General features: G+C 40.7%; 1 protein-coding gene across 10 annotated transcripts in view; it reads left to right on the top strand.

Moving 5' to 3' along the window:
- The first annotated feature begins 1327 nt into the window (after positions 1–1327).
- LOC100550231 (DGAT1/2-independent enzyme synthesizing storage lipids) overlaps positions 1328–17298 on the top strand; it is a 43027-nt gene continuing 27056 nt past the window's right edge. For 7 of the 10 annotated variants that reach the window (XR_014882508.1, XR_014882509.1, XM_085221123.1 and 4 more), the window contains exons 1-5: positions 1329–1463; positions 4875–5219; positions 7571–7735; positions 13903–14096; positions 16167–16227. Coding sequence is in view for 7 of the 10 variants with exons in the window: in XM_085221123.1 (XP_085077249.1) it covers positions 4886–5219; positions 7571–7735; positions 13903–14096; positions 16167–16227 (754 nt within the window). In the remaining 3 variants the exon portion in view is untranslated. Of the gene's footprint in view, positions 1464–3726; positions 3800–4874; positions 5220–7570; positions 7736–13902; positions 14097–16166; positions 16228–17298 lie in introns of all 10 variants that reach the window. The other 3 variants (XR_014882510.1, XM_085221126.1, XM_085221125.1) reach the window with 2 other exon arrangements.

The raw sequence follows: 17298 nt of genomic DNA, 5'->3' as shown, positions 1-17298 counted from the left end.
AAACTGCAGTTTGCAGCCAAATGATATTACCTAAAGTTGATGCCAAACAGTGCAGTTTTGAAAATTATTAAATTTCAGTCCAGCTGGTACAGTAGCTAAATGAGTATGTCTGGAACCAAGCCTGGTGTAACTTCAATATCCCCTTATTTGTTAGATTTATTTGTTTTGTTTCTTTTTTTAACATGCAAGTTAGATCCAGAAATCATATCCAAGGCCGCAAGACACTGAGGTCTTTGTTAACAATGCTGAAAACATCATGTCCAAACTGCAGTTTCAGGAATACTAAATTCAGTCAGATACTGCACAGAATCACGTGCGTGACTTCAGATGCAGAGTATCAGAACTAAAGCTGTTTGGCCCCAGCTATGCTTAAAGGCAAAGCTATTTCATGGATATATGGTTGGACTGCACTATGTAAGGCTGTGGTTTGAATTCCTACTCCTGTCCTGCCTTGGCATATTATGTAGCAGGCATACATTGATTATATATATATATACTTTTTTTTTTTCCTGGTTCATTTTGGACATTACAATGGGTACCTGTGGGGACTTGTATGCTTTTGGGTAGTTGACTCCAAGGGAGCATGAAGGCTGTGTCAACTGAAGGGGTTTTCATAGAGAAACACTGTCTCCAAGCTTTGGTGGGGAGAGGCAGCTCTGCATCCGGAGCACTGCATCCAGGCCTGGGGCTCCCAGCATAAGAAAGGTGTGGAGCTGTTGCAGCAGGTCCAGAGAAGGGCCATGAAGATGATCAGAGGGCTGGAGCACCTCTCCTATGAAGACAGGCTGAGGGAGCTGGGTTTGTTCAGTCTGGAGAAGGCTTCAGGGAGATCTCATCGTGACCTTCCAGTACTTGAGGGGAGTTTATAAACAGCCGGCAAAAGCCAAGGTACTGTTGTATAACGAAGGAAACATCACAACTTTGAGGACAACGATGCCACAGAGGACTCAATTTTCCAAACTGCAATGAGACACGAAACCCCATAGCAAGTCGCCGGAGGCCCACTTCCTTCCGCTGGCTTACAAAGCTCAGAAACAAAAGCACAAAGTGAGGCGCCGCAGCTCGGCGCCCGCGCAGCGCAGCACCGCAGCCACAGCCAGGCGCACGGCACACACGCGACGCAGGGCCGATAGCACGGGCTGGAGATTACGGTGCCCCCTAGCGGTGGCGACGGCCTCTCCGCCGGAAGCGCGGCGCGCTGTTGCCGGACAGCGGTCCGGGCGGCTCCCGCCTCCCCGGCGGCGCGGAGTTCCTCCCTTTTCGCCTCCCGCCACCTTCGTTATCTCCTCGCCCCCGCTCCCGCCGGGGGCGCGGTGCCCCTCCCGTCTCCGCCCCGCGGGGAGCCGCCCGAGCCTGGCCGCCCCGCGGGCATCCGGCCTCCGCGGGGGCGGTGGGCGAAGGAGTAAAAGCTGGCCCCGAGAGGGACCGGGGGTTGGAGCCGGAGCTGCGGCCGCTGGGGGAAGGTGAGCGGCGGTTGCGGGGCCGGGCCGGGCAGTGTGGTGTGATGGGTGCGGCCCGGGGCAACTCCGGCCGCCGATGTGCATCGAGGGGGGCTGGGAGCGGGTGGGCGGGCAGGCGAGAAGTGGTCGCTTTGGCTGCTGAGCGCGGTTCCTGCAGTTTCTTTTGGGAGAAAACGTGATTCTTCTCCAGCTCTCTGCTGAAGGAGTCACTGATAGGGCTGCCGCCGCCACGAGAAGCAAGGCCACTTCGTGTTTCCAAGCAAGAACAAAAAGCTCTGCTAAATTCCAGCCTCCTTTTAGGTCGCGGGTGCCGTTAGCAGCGTTTCTGGGCTCTTATGTTGCTGTTGTTTTTTACGGCAGCTTTGCTCGCTCTGGTGCAGATGCTCCTGTGAGTGGCTGGCTGGGCAGGAGGCAGCTTTAATACGGGCTTGTCTGAGTGACGCCCTAGGAGTCAATGGAAAGAACTGTTAGCCTGGTCTGTGCAACACCTTAAGCATAAGTCTGTGTGCTGTAGCGTTGGTCAGAGATGTGCCCCTCTCATCTAGTCAGAATCCATAAGCAGCTCTATTAAGAAGTTATCACTGAAATTAGTGTTTGGTTCACACTGCTTGGCAGGAAACCTGTTAGGGATGTCAGCTAATGCAAGACCTCTAAGGGTATGATTGTATTACAGAAAGGTTCTGCTGCTGATTTGGCAGAGGTTGGGCTTTGTAGTTCTGCACCCCCTTGTGTTTTTACATTTGGGTGGTGACAGCTGTCAGAAGGCATCAGACAAGGAGGGCAGGTTGAGCTGTTTGCTTCTAGGAGGACCTAATCAGAGGATGTCGCTGGTGATTCAAGAAAGCAGCATACTTGATTTTGTAATTTTAACTGGGCTGACACTAAGCAGTTCTAAAGTGGGACAGACTAAAATGACTCTATTAGTCGCACATAAGAACTGCCTTGGGCCTTTATCCATGATTGGCATACCAGTACTTTTTTGAGTGCTGAGACAGTGCAAACCATCCCTTTTTCAGTGCCAGTACCTCTGGTAGAGTGTTAGGCGTAACAATAACATAACACTTAGACTGGAGACAAAATATTTATATGGAGCTCGGAACATATGCTGGACTTCTTATAGGAAGAGCAAGTTTACAGCCGGGAGAATACCTTTGTCTGTTGGATGCTAAGTCAAATAGGAGTGGGATGGCTGTCTGCATGCTCGCTATGTAAGCAAGGCTGTGGCATTAGATCAGGGAAGTGTTTGTTGCCTCTTTTCATCACTCACAAAACCACACATCCAGTTTAGAGCCCTACTGCGCAAGAAAGGTGCTGGCAGCCTGGAGGAGGTCCAGAGAAGGGCCAGCAGTGGCGTTAGGTGATCAGATCAAATGGTGTCTATGGACAGGTGGAAGGAGCTGCCTTCATTTAGCTTACAGAACTTAACGGGAATCTTGCTGCTCTTCATCATAAGTAGTTATTGTTGGGGCTAGATGCTTTTCAGCCAAGAGATACAAGGCAACAGGTACAAGTTGCAGCGAGGGAAATCCTGACTAGAATAAAAAAAAAAAAAAAAGCATTTTCACTATGAGGGTGATCAAGTGCTGGATTGGTGGCTGAGGGATCTCTGTCTGTGAAGGTGTTACAGATTGGACTGGACATGACCCTGAGCAACCTAATCTAACTCACTGGCAGACAAACGTTGGGCTAGCGCTGCCAGGAATTCTTTCCAGTCTAAATGATTTCATGATTCTTTCAGAATTAGGAAGCTGGATTTTCAGAGTAGGATTCACTGTCCCTAAGGGAAAGAAGTACAGTAGATACTACCTGCGTGTTTGGCAACAGATGATTTTTATTGTGCTACCAGTTAGTGCATACATTTGCAAGCAAACTTATAAAACTGCAGTGATTGCATTTGAGGTATTGCATTTAACATTGCATGCAGAAAGCCAAGTCATGTTTTGCAAGGCTGGCATGTGTGGACAGGACTTCAAACTTACTTGATGAGGACTTGGTGTTTGGAGAAAGCTGGAAACAATTAAAAATGTAATAGGAAGGAATGCATAGCTTTGAATTATATTTCAAGATGTATAATCGCCTCTGAGTTTTAAAAAGGTGTTTCTGTGGCAGAATTAATTTCTCCATATTATTTTCTAGCTAGTAGGTGGGATGCTGGGAGAAGTCCATAACAATCTGGCAAACATCACAGCACTGAATCTAACTCTTCAGTACTGCTAAGTCTCACAAGTTGTATTTCTTGTACTTGGCTGTGTTTGCTGTCTGCCAGGTTCTGGAGTTCATATCTGACAACTGGAATGAGAATTGTGTAAGCCTGGATTGGTGGAACAGGCATGGATCATGTGAGCCAAATCCTTTCATTTTTTTTCTCTTAAATAAGGAGTTTTCTCGAGCAATATAGGTAGAGGTCAATTCCAAAACGGAAGGAAAAGGAACATCCTTGCTATATCAAAATAGGAGAAAAAAATGAGATTGGAAAGTAAATGAGATGGTTTCTGCTTCTGCATCTCTTTAACGTGAAATAAAATCGATCTGATTCTTTCTAGTTGTTGATATTGAAATTCTGATAGATTGAGTCAAATGATCTCTCATCAGTCCCTTGATGCTTGTAAAACAGAGCAAGAACAAAGAAGTGAAGGATACACACCTCTCTGTGCATAGGAACTCTGCAGTCATATGTTGTATGTCACATTTTAATATGAAAATAAACTTGGACTTTTTCAGAAGTTTTTAATTGTTTAATTATTTTTTTTATTATTATTTTTTTAATTGTTAATTGTTTTTAATCTCTCTAACAAGTCTGCATTATAGTTGCAAAATGCTTTTCTTCTTTGACCTGATTAGCAGTTACTCCAGGTTTTGACCAAAACTTTACTAAGCTCAGGAGTTTGTTTTTTTTTTTTTCCAAGGTGCTACTCCTCTTGTTGTAGAACTCCAGCTAAGATACAGCCAAGCATACAGATTGTCTCGGGTTTGTAAGATGATATGATTACAGAAGTAGAACCAGAACCATGGAATATCAGCCCAGAGAGATGTATCTCAAAACTGCCATAGGAGAAGACGACTCTTATGCATAGACAGAATTAAACCAGAGACCTTAAGTCTTCTAGAGAACTTTTTTTGATTCATCTTCTTCCTCCTTTATGCTGCCTCTGTGTGCTGTGGGATTTGTATTTCATTCTCTGTCCACATACAGGTGCATTTGAAGGTCTCTACATGAGTGAGGCCATGCTCTTACTGAGTCATGTCTGCTGTTAGTGGAAGTGTTTGGTGTTTTTTTTTTTTAATAGCACTCAATTTGAGATTGTACTGATTCCTGTGTGGTAAATGGTATATGAATCAGAGAGGTTTTTTGTGTGATTAAACAGGTTTGTCTGTTTTCTTTAAGGATTTATTCATTTTCTTCTTTTCTTTTAGATAAGAAGAAGATGATAGGTAGCAATGAATCCTCTACTGAAGGACCAGTGCCTACGTCCTACTTAACCTTCCTGGCTTACTTACTGGGACAATGGACTGGTGTAGAACACACTGAAGATTATCTGAGTTATGGAGTCTACCTTTCATGGGTGCTTTTTCCACTTGCAATAGCTTTTATACTTCCAGTAGCTATCTTCTTCTTCTGCCTCAACACTTCCCTTCTCCTTCTTCATATTCATAAAAGGAGGAAGACTGGATTTAATGAAGGACATTCTGGTGATGTTTGGTATGGTGCAAAAGAAATGTTGGCTAACCTGTGGGATGGACATGGGAGAATATGGCATGGTAAGCAAAATCTGATTTCTCTCTAAAAAGTGCTGACACTCAGTTTATGGCTTTGTCTGTGAGGATTATCAGTTTACATCTAATTGCTATTGCTGTTTATTGACTGCCAGTGGTTCTTCAATTGTTGTAGGCCTGGGGAAAAAAAAAAAAAGAAAGAATTGAGACTCTTTTGGTTGTACAGTTTTGTCTTATGCTTTTATTCCTTTGCTGCTACTGCTTTCATTTAGCCAAATAAATGCAATTTAAAAAAAATAATAATCTTTTTCTTTTTAACTGTTAATAACTACTCCTGGATTTTCTTTTTCCAGGAGGACCTGAAGTGATAGCTATGTTAAAAATTAAATTAATTTCCTTTGTCTCAGGAATTACTTAGCAAGCCAAACAAAACAAAAAAAAAAATCTGCTCTTTCAGATTGAATATGTAAACACTGAGAGCTAAATACTAGTTCCCTAATAGCTAATATCTCTACATTTGTTCGTGTAATTTAAGTGCATATAACTGACATCATGCCGAATGTTGTCTGAAAGGGGTACTTGGTATTGGTTTTGCCCACTAGTTACTACTTTAACACTTTTGGGCTCTCAAGTCAATTCACAGAGGGTCTACTTTTTGTATTTTCTTTCTTTGTATTTTTGACAACTGCGTTCTCTAGTAGAAGAACTCAAAACTAAGGGCTCTGCTCCTTGTCCCTCTGCTGCTATATCTTTTCTAAAGATAGACTTAATAAATGATTTGGCTTCTTTCTAAGGAAATCATAAGCTTCTTTCAGAACCATTCATTCTAGATGCAGCTAAAGGAGAAAGAGATGTTTAAGAGCAATTTACATAAAGAACAAATCCATCTTGAAAATCATCTCTATTTGTTCTCCAGTCAAAGGAAAGAGGGCTGTCAAGGCATTTATAACCAGATGGTGCAGCGGCTGTATCAGATTGGCTTTGTAAGACTAAGATCTAACTTTTGAATCTGAGAAAGTACACTAGATCAAAATCAACAGCTACATCAAAGAGCTTAAAATTCTCACTTCGTAATGAAAAGCTATTACTTTTCTCATATGAAATTTTTTTAAGGCCTTGGCTTTTTTCATCTATAGTAACTTTTTCTCTTTTATAAGGTCTGACTTTTTATTTGCACAGAAAAGATTCTTATCCAGTTCCTCATCTACTGTTATGACTTTTCTTTCTGCCATGTCAACTGCTTCCACTTCTTTTAGTAAATTATGAAATGCTTTGTGATTTTTTTTTTTTTTATTTTTTTTCCCACTTGGTTAATCAGTATGTTGCAGGAAGAACTTCCTGAAATCTCAAAACACTGAAGGGCGGTGGGGGGAAAAAAACAAAACAAAAACAAACAAAAAAACAACCCCAAACAAAAGCCCAACCTTGTATGTGATACCTGTAACTTTTTAATGCAAATGCTAGCCACAGCTATCACTCTGGTTATGCTCAGCTAGCATGGAGCACAGTTAGTGATCGCCTACAGATGGTAGGTAGATGTATGTCTGTAATAGGCATTGAAAATAGGACAGTGGGAGAGAAGCCGAAAGTACAGACAGAAGTTTAAAAAGGGGGTGGAGGGGGGTGGGGAGTACTTCAGAAGGAGTGGGATTTAGAAAAGAACAACAACATTGTAACAGAACTGTTCAGTGTAAACTAAATGTATAAATAAATATGTTCTGAACTGGTTCATTTTATTGTTTTGTGCTAGCTGAATATTCTCTTCACCATTAACTAAATGAGAAACGTAAGTTCAACACTTGTATGTGTTCATGTGTGTTTCAGTTAAGCATATAAAGTCCCAAACAGCTTTTAGTGCTTAGTGATGGAAAAGTAGTCTAAGTATAACTCTGAGAGAGATAACAAAGATGAGTCTCAGACCTTGGGATTAAAAAAGACACATAAATGGATGTTGTCATGTTAAACTGCCTTAAACAGTTGCTTGCAGCAGTGAATTTGACTTTGAAAGATAGGTAATAGCTTGACACAGTAGTGTTTCAACACTCCTATTCAGTCCTTATTTTGATTTATCTTGAATGATTGATTCAGAGAACCACAGCCTTGAAGGCAGTGAACTGAAAAACTAAGATAAAATTATGCAATAGTTGAAGAGAGCGAGGCTGTTCTGTTGTTTTCGTTCTCTCTTTAAATAGAGCTTTAAATAAGGCTTGTAAACATGAAGCTGTGAAAGCAACTTAGTAAATGCTGCAAGACAGCTCTTGACATTTTAGCAGTCACTTTGCTCTAACACTTCTCAGTAGATACTGCCTTCAACTTGCCAACTTGATGCAAATTAGTTTATTTAGGATAGAGTTGTATCGTACTTTGATATCCTTTATGCCTTTAACTCCTGACAGGTTATGAACTTCATGGGGATGAAAATATTCCGGAAGGACCAGCACTTATTGTGTTTTATCATGGAGCTAGTCCTGTTGACTATCTCTATTTCATGGCTAGACTTCTTATACGAAGGAAGAGATATTGCCACGTAGTAGCGGATCATTTCGTCTTTAGATTACCAGGTAATATACTTCAGTATAAACAATCAGTCTGAGAATTCTATAAACTTTTTTTTTTAAGATTGAAATTATTAAAATTTGCTGTACAAAGCTTTCAGAACAAACTTTGAGACAAATATCGTTAGTCTGTTGGAACATCTGTTCTTAGTGAAGAGCGTGTTCTTATCAAACAAGAACAAATTTGTGCAACTGGCATCTCCTGCAACTGTGGAGATGGTTTGCAGTCCAGTCTGGGCAACGCTTTTAATAACTTTAGAGTGTTCAGAAACAAAGAGAAGGAGATAATGGGAGGAAGATTTGTCTCTGTATTAATCGGTAGCTGATACTCCATAATATGCTTATTAATATTTAGGCATGATTGTTAATCAAAGGTGAGTTGGAGTGTACTCTCAGTTGACGCTGTGAGGTTAGAGCTAGTATTCAGAGTGACTTCCCAGAAAGGAACTGGTAGAAACATCATGAAGTTCAGCAAAAGTGAATATGAAGCTTTGAATTTTGGATGAAATAATGCCATGTGACAGGACAGATGGGAGCTTGGGTAGAAAGTAACCTAGTCAGAAAGGACTTCAGCATTCTAGTGGACAACAAAGTGAACTTGATCATCTTTGTTGCAAAGGCACACTGTGAACTCAACTGTGTGCTGGCCTTTTTCAGCCTGAGTGTAGCCAACAGGTTAAAGGGAGTGATTCTTTCCCTTGATTTGGCACCTGTGAGAGCACATTCAATGGTACTGTGTCCTGTTTTGTACTTCCTAGGGATATTGTCTGGAGGCTGAAGCACACATTATTTATTTGGTCTGTAACAAATAAAGGTGGAGGAAGATATTACTGCTGTCTTTGATTACTTCACTGTGATGTGCAGAGAAGATGGGGTCTGACTCTTCTGTAAGGTACTCAACAATAGGATGATAGGCAACAGAGGCAAGCTGCAGTACCTAAACTGCCAGATTGTCCAGAGTAGCTGGGGAATTTCCATCCCTGGAGATTTTCAAAACTGCTGACTGAGGCCCTGAATAGGTTGGTCCAGTTGGACAGCCTGGAAGGGTGTTCAGGGAGGATAAGACCATGGGGCCCAGGTAATTGTTTCGGATTGTCTTGAAGTCTGCACAATAATCTGTGGCTGGCAGCCTAGATAGGTAGAGCTTCTTTTGTGAATCAAAACAGAAAGATGGCCGTCCTTTTGTACTGGTACTTATACTTTCTGATCTTGAAGCTTCAGATAAACTGAATGCCTTTCCAGAAGATGTTTTAATTAACCAAAATTTGCTAGACTTGATCTAAGAGAAATGGAGGGAAGGGATACTTGGATTAGATGATTTAATGATCATTCTGTTGTTAATATTCGTAAATATGTTATGAATAGCTGTGAGGGAATAGCTTGCCACATGAACCTGAGTCTCATATGTGCCAGTTTGCAGTTGTTAATATGTAGTCTCACTGCCTCCTCCTCATCAGGCACTTTTGTACCAATTTAACTCTGATTAACTGGATTGTATTTGTAGCATGTTGCTGTGCCTCTTGAGGGATGCATGGGCCTGTAAGGGGTCAAAGAAGCTTCAGTCTTGATAGATACAGCTTGATAACTTATGTAAGGGAATTTAAACTAATAGAAAAACTCTTGTAGATACCCGGAATTTCCTGTTGAACACTGGAGTTAAATCCAGCTGACAGCTGGTTGTGAGTGGTGTTCCCAGGTGTTGGTACTGGGGCCTGTCCTGTTCAGTTTCTTTATTGATGACCTGGGATTGAGTGCACCCTCAGTAAATTTGCACGTGACACCAGGTTGAGAGGAAGTATGTATCTGAGGATAGAAAGGCCCTTCAGAGGGATTCTGGACAGGCTGGATAGCTGGGCTGAGGTCGATGGGATGAAGTTCAGGACCCAGCACTTGGTCTTGTTGCACTTTGGCCACAACAACCCCATGCAGTGCTACAGGCTTGGGGCAGGGCGGCTGGAAGACTGTGTAAAGGAAATGGACCTGGGGGTGTTGGTTGACGCTCAGTTGAACTTGAGGCTACAGTGTGCCCAGGGTGCCAAGGGCAGTGGCATCCTAACTTGTGTCAGGAAAAGCGTGGCCAGGAGGCGCAGGGAAGTGATGGTCCTCCATACTCAGCCCTGCTGAGGCCGTGCCTCAAGTACTGAGTTCAGTTTTGGGCCCCTCACTACAAGAAATACGTCAAGGCCCTGGAGCATGTCCAGGCAAGGGCAGCAAAGCTGGTGATGGATCTAAAGTACAAGTCTTATGAGAAGCGGCTGAGGGCTCTGGGGTTGTTCAGTCTGGAGAGGAGGAGGCTTGGGAGCTCTCTACAACTGCCTAAAAAAGGAGGTTGTGCTGAGGTAAGAGTCAGCCTCTTTTCATGTGCAACTAGTGATAGGACTCGAGGGAATGGCTTCAAGTTGCGCCAGAGGAGATTGGATATTGGAAAAATTTCTTCTACAAAAGAGTGGTCAGATGCTGGAATAGGCTGCACAGGGAGGTGGTGGAGTTGTCATCCCTACAGGTGTTCAAGAAATGTTTGGATGTTGTACTAAGGGACGTGGTTTAGTGGGAATGTTATTGCTGATAGGTAGATGGTTGGAGTGGATGATCTTGGAGGCTTTTCCAGCCTTGGTGATTCTATGACTGTATGATTGTCTAATGTGTCTGTCTTTCATGTAGATGCAGAAGAAAATTGTTTGCTTGTCTTAATCTATATTAAATCAATACTATGTATGTTTCTGTTGCTTATATTTTAGGGGCAGAAAGATATGAAATACAGTCCTTGGGCTTATTTTTTTCTTCTGTGTTTTTCTTTTAATATTAGAGGTTAGTCACAGGGAAACAAACAAACAAACAACTGTGGTGCTTTTTGGTCTTTTTAGATTATCAACTGTGTAATGCCCAGGATTACTTTGATTTCTCAAAGTTTAAATTAAAAGAAAATCTTTTGCTGAAGAATGCAGTGAGGACAGAGCTTTTGCTTGTATTCTACTCCCTTAGCCTCTCTAGGACCTGCTTCCTAGAGTCATCTAGGAGTCCTCTTTAAAAGGTCGCCAGCTGTTTTAGAGGTCTAAGTCTCTGTCCTGTTGTGTCCCATGGGAAAGGAGCTGTGGCTTCCTTTCTGTTACTTAGACAGGGTACTCTAAAGTTTGTTGTAGCTTGTGGACTAGTTGTTCTGCAAATATACACACACAGTTACACACAGTTGTGGAAAGTTGGGTTTAGTGACCTGGATGATTCCTCTCTGTGTTCCTCAAGATGGTCTGCAGGAAAATCTTGAGTGATTTCCTTGCTGTCTTGCTACCAGAGAACTGATAGACCCTATGTCACTGGAGATAAGTTACAGAAATGTATGTAATGCATAATTGTTTCAAGGTAAGTGTTAAGTAATTTAGTAGGTATACTCTAAAGGCTTTTCAGACTACTGTGAGAGGATGGTGTTGGGTGAGTAGAAGAGTGTGGTAGCGCAAGGGGCACTGTCTAGATTGAACTGCTGAATAAAACTAATTTTGGATTTCTTGATGTTTGGAAAAATTGGTGTACCGTGATATTCTGGCTTTGTGATAATTTTTGTTGTTTAAAGTGGAAAAAATAGATTCCTGGTGACTTTCATGTTATAGGCAGGTACTATCCTGGTGCTTTTTATCACTCTGTGATGACCCTTACCTTGGCATAGAGTTGCCCTGGTTGTTTCATCAAGGCCACAGGATTAATTCCTATCTCTTTGCTGCTCTAACTTGCCATATTCTGCTGCTGGAGGAGAAGTATTAATATTAATGATTTGCTGGCTGGGCTGTATGATACAAAGCCTTATATTCTGAGCTGTACTAAAAGTCAAGGGGGAAATATGACTGAGAAATGTTGTAGAGACTTGAAACGTCACCACTGTTCTCTGTTACAAAATAAGGTCTATATTCTGTTCATATTCTTCTCCTATTTTTTTTTTTTTATGACCTGTGAACTGTAAAGAGTCGTTACTCTTGTCACCCCTGCCCCTCCTTTCCACTGTGGAAAGGAAAACTATTTTCACATCTTCTGCTTCCTTGGAGTCTCTCTTCCTTCATCTCTACCCTTACTAATACTGCTTTGTATCTCTCTTGAATGCACAGTTAGAAAATACATGAGAGACAAGCAGCTTCATACCACCAGTTACATTTCAAAGAGCTTCAATGAGTTTGGGAATGTAAAGCCTTGTAAAAATCAGCTATTTAAAATCCCAAAAGGAAAGCACCTAAGAGAAATGAAATCATTTGAGGAAAAACTAGTTCAGGAGTCCTTTGTGCAGATGCTACTGGCTGAGGTCTGCTGATGTTACGTGTAGTATGCAATGCAGTTAAAACAAATGGAGAGCTACAACAGAGCTTGTGTTCTGGTGTCATGCTTACCAATAAATGCTGACTGCATATGGATATAAATCATTGCATTACTATCACATCTCCTACAAAGACTAGCTAGAGATTGGAGTTTACCTAAGAGCAGTGATATGCTGCCTCATGATCTCCTGCTTGAGTCCTTATTTTATGTGATCAGTAAGACAAGACAGATCTTTGTCGTCTTAACTATATTTGGACTCTTTTTTGGTCTATGTGTGTACATATGTATTCATTCCTCTGTACTCAGCATTGGTGAGGCCACACCTTGAGTACTGTGTTCAGTTTCGGGCCCCTCACTACAAAAAAGACATTGAGGCCCTGGGATGTGTCCAGAGAAGGGCAGTGAAACTGGTGAGGGGTCTGGAGCACAGGTCTTATAAGGAGCAGCTGAGGGAGCTGGGATTGTTTAGTCTGGAGAAGAGGAGGCTCGGAGGAGACCTCATTGCACTCTACAACTTCCTGAAGGGAGGCTGTGAAGAGGGGGGATTTGGCCTCTTCTCCCAGGCAACAAACAGGACCCAGGGAAATGGCCACAAGTTGTACCAGAGGAGGTTTAGGTTAGACATAAGGAAGAACTTTCTCTCTCAGAGAGTGGTCAGGCACTGGAATGGCCTGCCCAGGGAGGTGGTGGAGTCGACGTCCCTGGCAGAGTTCAAGAGGTGTCTGGATGAAGAGCTACAAGATATGGCTTAGTGCTTGTGGTAGCAGTGGTAATGGGAGGATGGTTGGACTAGATGATCTTGCAGGTTGCTTCCAACCTTGTGATTCTATGATTCTATAACAAATGTGTGTTCATAATAATAAATATTTGTTTGCTAACCTGAGGGTAAAAACACCTGATAATCTGTTTTTGAGATTTAAACTTGGCTAGATCAGTTCTGTACCTTTGTTTGTGGCTGACTGAGTTAATTTTGGCTCTGTGGGAAACTTTAAGAAAGAGAAGTAATCTTTCCCATGTTGCTCAGTGACCTGAAGTTCCCATTTCAGTATGCAATGTGCACAAATACTACATAAGTTTAAAATACATTAAAGTGAACATAACTGTTTTCTTGCAATTCTTCTTCATTATACTAGTTGCCTAAATTGAGCTGGTTGTCTAAATGTGTCTGTCTGATACCTGTAAGCAATTTTTGATGTTCTGCTGCTCCTTGACGAGCGGAGTAAGTATCACATCTCACATTTAAGATATGAGTTTATGTAACATTGCAGTTTTAAACTTCAGTAAATGTAAGCTCTTCATCTAATTGCATGTGTGCAATTCAGGCTCCCCAGGTTCCTCTGGATGCTCACAGGCTGAAATTCAGCAATCTGGAACACAGAGAAAGCTATGTTTCATTTATCATTCTCCTTGTGCACGGACTGCTCCTTGTGTGCTAAAGTAAACAAAACAAAAAAACCCATAATTTGCGGATGTTTTCTTTTATTGAACTCTATTAGGAGTGTATCACTTTGCTTGAAAAGTAAAGCTTGGGCAAAAAGAAGGTACACAACAGAAGACTTAATAACTCTGAATGTGGCATGCAGTACTTGACTGTTTTTTATTTTTTTTCTTCCAGTGTTTTGCTGATTTTTTTTTTTTTTTGAGGTAGCATCTGACTTTGTGACAGAAAACCTAAATTTTCAACTTCTTAAATTGAAATTTACAAGCAAAACTTTGTGTCAGTCCTTCTAGAAATATCTAGAAATATCTAAATATCTGGGATATTAGGAATAGCCTAATAGAGACAAGTTTTAGCCACTCTGTTCTGTCTTGGGAATTTGTGCTCAATGGTAGTATGAATTAACATTTTCTGTATTAATATTGATCTTACCTTGCAGGTTTAAAAACGTTTATTGAAGTACTTGGCGTTATGCATGGACCAAAAGAAGTATGTGTCAGTGCTCTGAAGAAAGGCTACCTGTTAGCTATTTCTCCAGGTGGAGTTCGAGAAGCTCTCTTTAGTGATGAAACATATGCTATTATGTGGGGTAATCGAAAGGGCTTTGCCCAGGTGGCCATCGATGCAAAAGTGGTAAGTATGATGTATCATGGAAGAGAAGCAAAAAATGCTAACTTCTTGTGGTTCTTTCTTCTAGGGGAAGCTGTTTTGATTATCAAACATTTGGTGTTAGATTGCTGAGTGACGTGAACACAGTCTACTTGCTCTTGTAACTAAATTTCATGACTTGTCTGATTTGATAAGAATGTTTTGGAGTCATCTAAGAATACTGTGGTTAAGAAATCCAGAGTTTGAAAGAGTAAGAGGTGAAATTGAGGACAGTGTCTAGATTATGAACTTGTTTTATGCCTGCCTCGTTGGGGTTGTTCCAGCTCAGCCTCTTACCAGAATGACTGGAAAGCAGCCGCACACTGCATTTCTATTTCTCTTACTGTTGAAATAGGCTGTAAATCAGCAGACCTGCCTCTGCTGTTGTTGTACTCATACAAGAAGCACTGGTGTTATGTACTGCATTGGTATTTTTGTGCTGGTGAGGGATCTTTAGGGCATACAGCAGCAGCGAAAGATGCTGTTTATTAGTATGAACTGTTTTCTCTTCAGTTCTTTCTCATATGAAGCACTGTCTGTGATCACTAGGCATGATTATTGGTATGGGACCAACTATAGAATTCACATAAACACATAATATATTTGAATTGTAGCTGTTTCAATAATACTTTCCATTCTCTCTCATTCTATATTTATACTTGAAAGATGTATGCATATGTCCGTAGGTCTGCATATACCTAATTTGAACTGGTATCACTCCACGAGTTTTGTGCTTAAACACTGCCAAAGACAGACTACTTAAATCTCTGGATTTTATACCCAAGTAGAATATTTTTAAGACCTAATTTTAAATGGATTTCACTTATAACCAGGGGGAATGTAACACATTTTAAGCAGGATATTTTCAACAGATTCAGATTTTACTAATACTTTGTAATAGCATACAAAACTCCATACCATAATCTAGCAAATTCAACTATGCTTGTACTGCTTACAGTTATTTAACTGAATGTACGTTCAGTTTCCTTTCTGCAATCATAAAGATCATGCAGCTTCACTTTCCCCTACATCATAGAGATGCAGAATAATATTGGAAGTAGAATGAAATTGATGGGAAAAAAAAAAAAAATTAAAGAGGAACTTTAAGTCACCTTTAATCACGAGTATAACTATTCATGGAAAGAAGAATGTCTGAACATCAGAAGTGGGACCTTCAACTTCCTCAGATTGTCTAATTTCTGCAATTTGTTTACCAGAAATATTGTCATCTAAACCAACTTCTAAGTAAGATGTTCTAAAGATGATGGTTCTGGAATAAGGAATTTTATTACTGTTTGGTTTAGGCAGTTGCACTTCTGTAATTCACTACAGCTGCACTGGATTATTTACTTTTACTTCTTTTTTAAAACATCTTGATGCCTGTATGAAAAGTCTCATTTCTGTATGTTTTTATTAAGAAAGCTTAAAAGAGTGTGGATGCATGAAAATCTTAGCATTCTATGTTTTGATCATTTGTTATAAATTGATGTTGAAAAAAATACATGTAGTATAACCTTCCCCTTTATCTCATTCTTGCAAATCTTGACAGCTGTTTGCAGGTTCAAAAACAGTAATAAAAGGTTGAAATAATAACACTGTTCCAAATGTTCATCAGCAGAAATGAATCATGAACCTGTCCTGAATATGACACATCATGTACAAAGCAATAGTCAGCGCAGTAGAGATGAATCAGACAAGTTTAGGGTCCCAGGCTTGTGAATTCTTTAAGCATAACTACAAATTAGGCAAAATATCTAACCACTGGATTCACAAATGTGCAAGTACTTCTAGACAAGAGGAGGCTTAAATACTCCATAAGTTCTGAAGTCCTGTACTGCTTTAAGAATATGGACATGCTGAAACCTTACAGTGTTCTCAGGCTGAAACTTCATGGCAGAAGGTGGCAGAAGAACTTAATGAATCCTTGTTTTGCTCTCTGTATGTCCTTGTCTGACAAACACTTGAAATGAATTTGTGTGTTCGGTTTAAGTGAGGTAGCAGTTTTTTAGATAGTGTTATCTTCATTAAATTCTTAATATGTTTTTTCCCTCCTAGCCCATCATTCCTATGTTTACACAAAATGTTCGAGAAGGCATTAGGACATTAGGAGGAATAAGTAAGATATTTTATATATATTTTTTTGTAGTTTATTTTTCCATATGTGTTTAGCCTATCTTTGTAGAAATAATCCCATATCGATTTGAGAATTGACAAAGCCTTATTTCTTGAGGTTTACTTGCTAATGCAATTCAGGGACATGACTAGGATTTAGTGTCAGCATTAAGTGTGGTATTAGTTCATCTCAGTCACTCTCAGTGTGACAATGTGCTTTCCCAAGAAAGTAGAAGAAAGGAAAAAAAAGTAGCCAGAAAAAGGCAGATAGGTTTAAAATATTGTTTTGCTCTGCTGATAAATGCTAGATATACTCTAAGTTTTCTGCTGTTCAGAAGCAACGGTTTGCAGTTGACATTTCCTTTAAATAACCTCTTGAAGCTCTGTGCTTACACTTGAACTTTGTAATGTTTGAAACCTATTTCTTCCATAGTTGTTATACAGTGCAGCACTAAGTCTGTAGTTCTGCACGAGCTTGGGTTTGCTTGCTCTTTCCTCATCTTTTTTGGGAGTTCTGGTACACGAATAGATGGGTATATGTCTGAAGAGCCCACCTCTGGGATGATTATGTCTGCATCTCTGCTGATCTGACAGTGCTAGCTCTTCCCTTGCCTCCATTCTATTTTGTCTGTGTGTGTCTTCCAGCTTGCTATCAAGAAAGAGCCTGAATAGTCTCCTCCATACAGCATGTTCTGTTTCAAATTATGCCATCATCATTTTCATCAAAGATCTGCAGGACAAAACAATTGCATTTCTCACCCTCTCTAATTAAAAGCTGAATATTGGGTGGAGAAAGCTCAGACATCAAATATAGGCACGCAGAATGATTCACACATTCTTTATGATGTTCTACAAAAATTAAGAGCATCGTTACTGTTTTCAGGATAATCTTTCCAAACTGGAAGAGGCTTAAGCCAGAAAGATAGATGCTACTTTTATTCTCTAGCAGAGGTGCTAGAGGGATTTACTTCTGTCGATTGCTGGAGATGTTACTTTGGTTTCAATAATTTTGGAATATTCTTTTTTTTTTTTTTTTTAGGTTGTATACAAAATAATTGACATTTCAATCACTAAG

This window comes from Meleagris gallopavo, chromosome 3 (genome assembly GCF_905368555.1).
Source record: "Meleagris gallopavo chromosome 3, MGAL_WU_HG_1.1, whole genome shotgun sequence".
NCBI classification, from domain to species: Eukaryota; Metazoa; Chordata; class Aves; order Galliformes; family Phasianidae; genus Meleagris; species Meleagris gallopavo.
The sequence above is the reverse complement of the archived record's forward strand: the minus strand, read 5'-3'. Positions and strand labels throughout refer to the sequence as shown.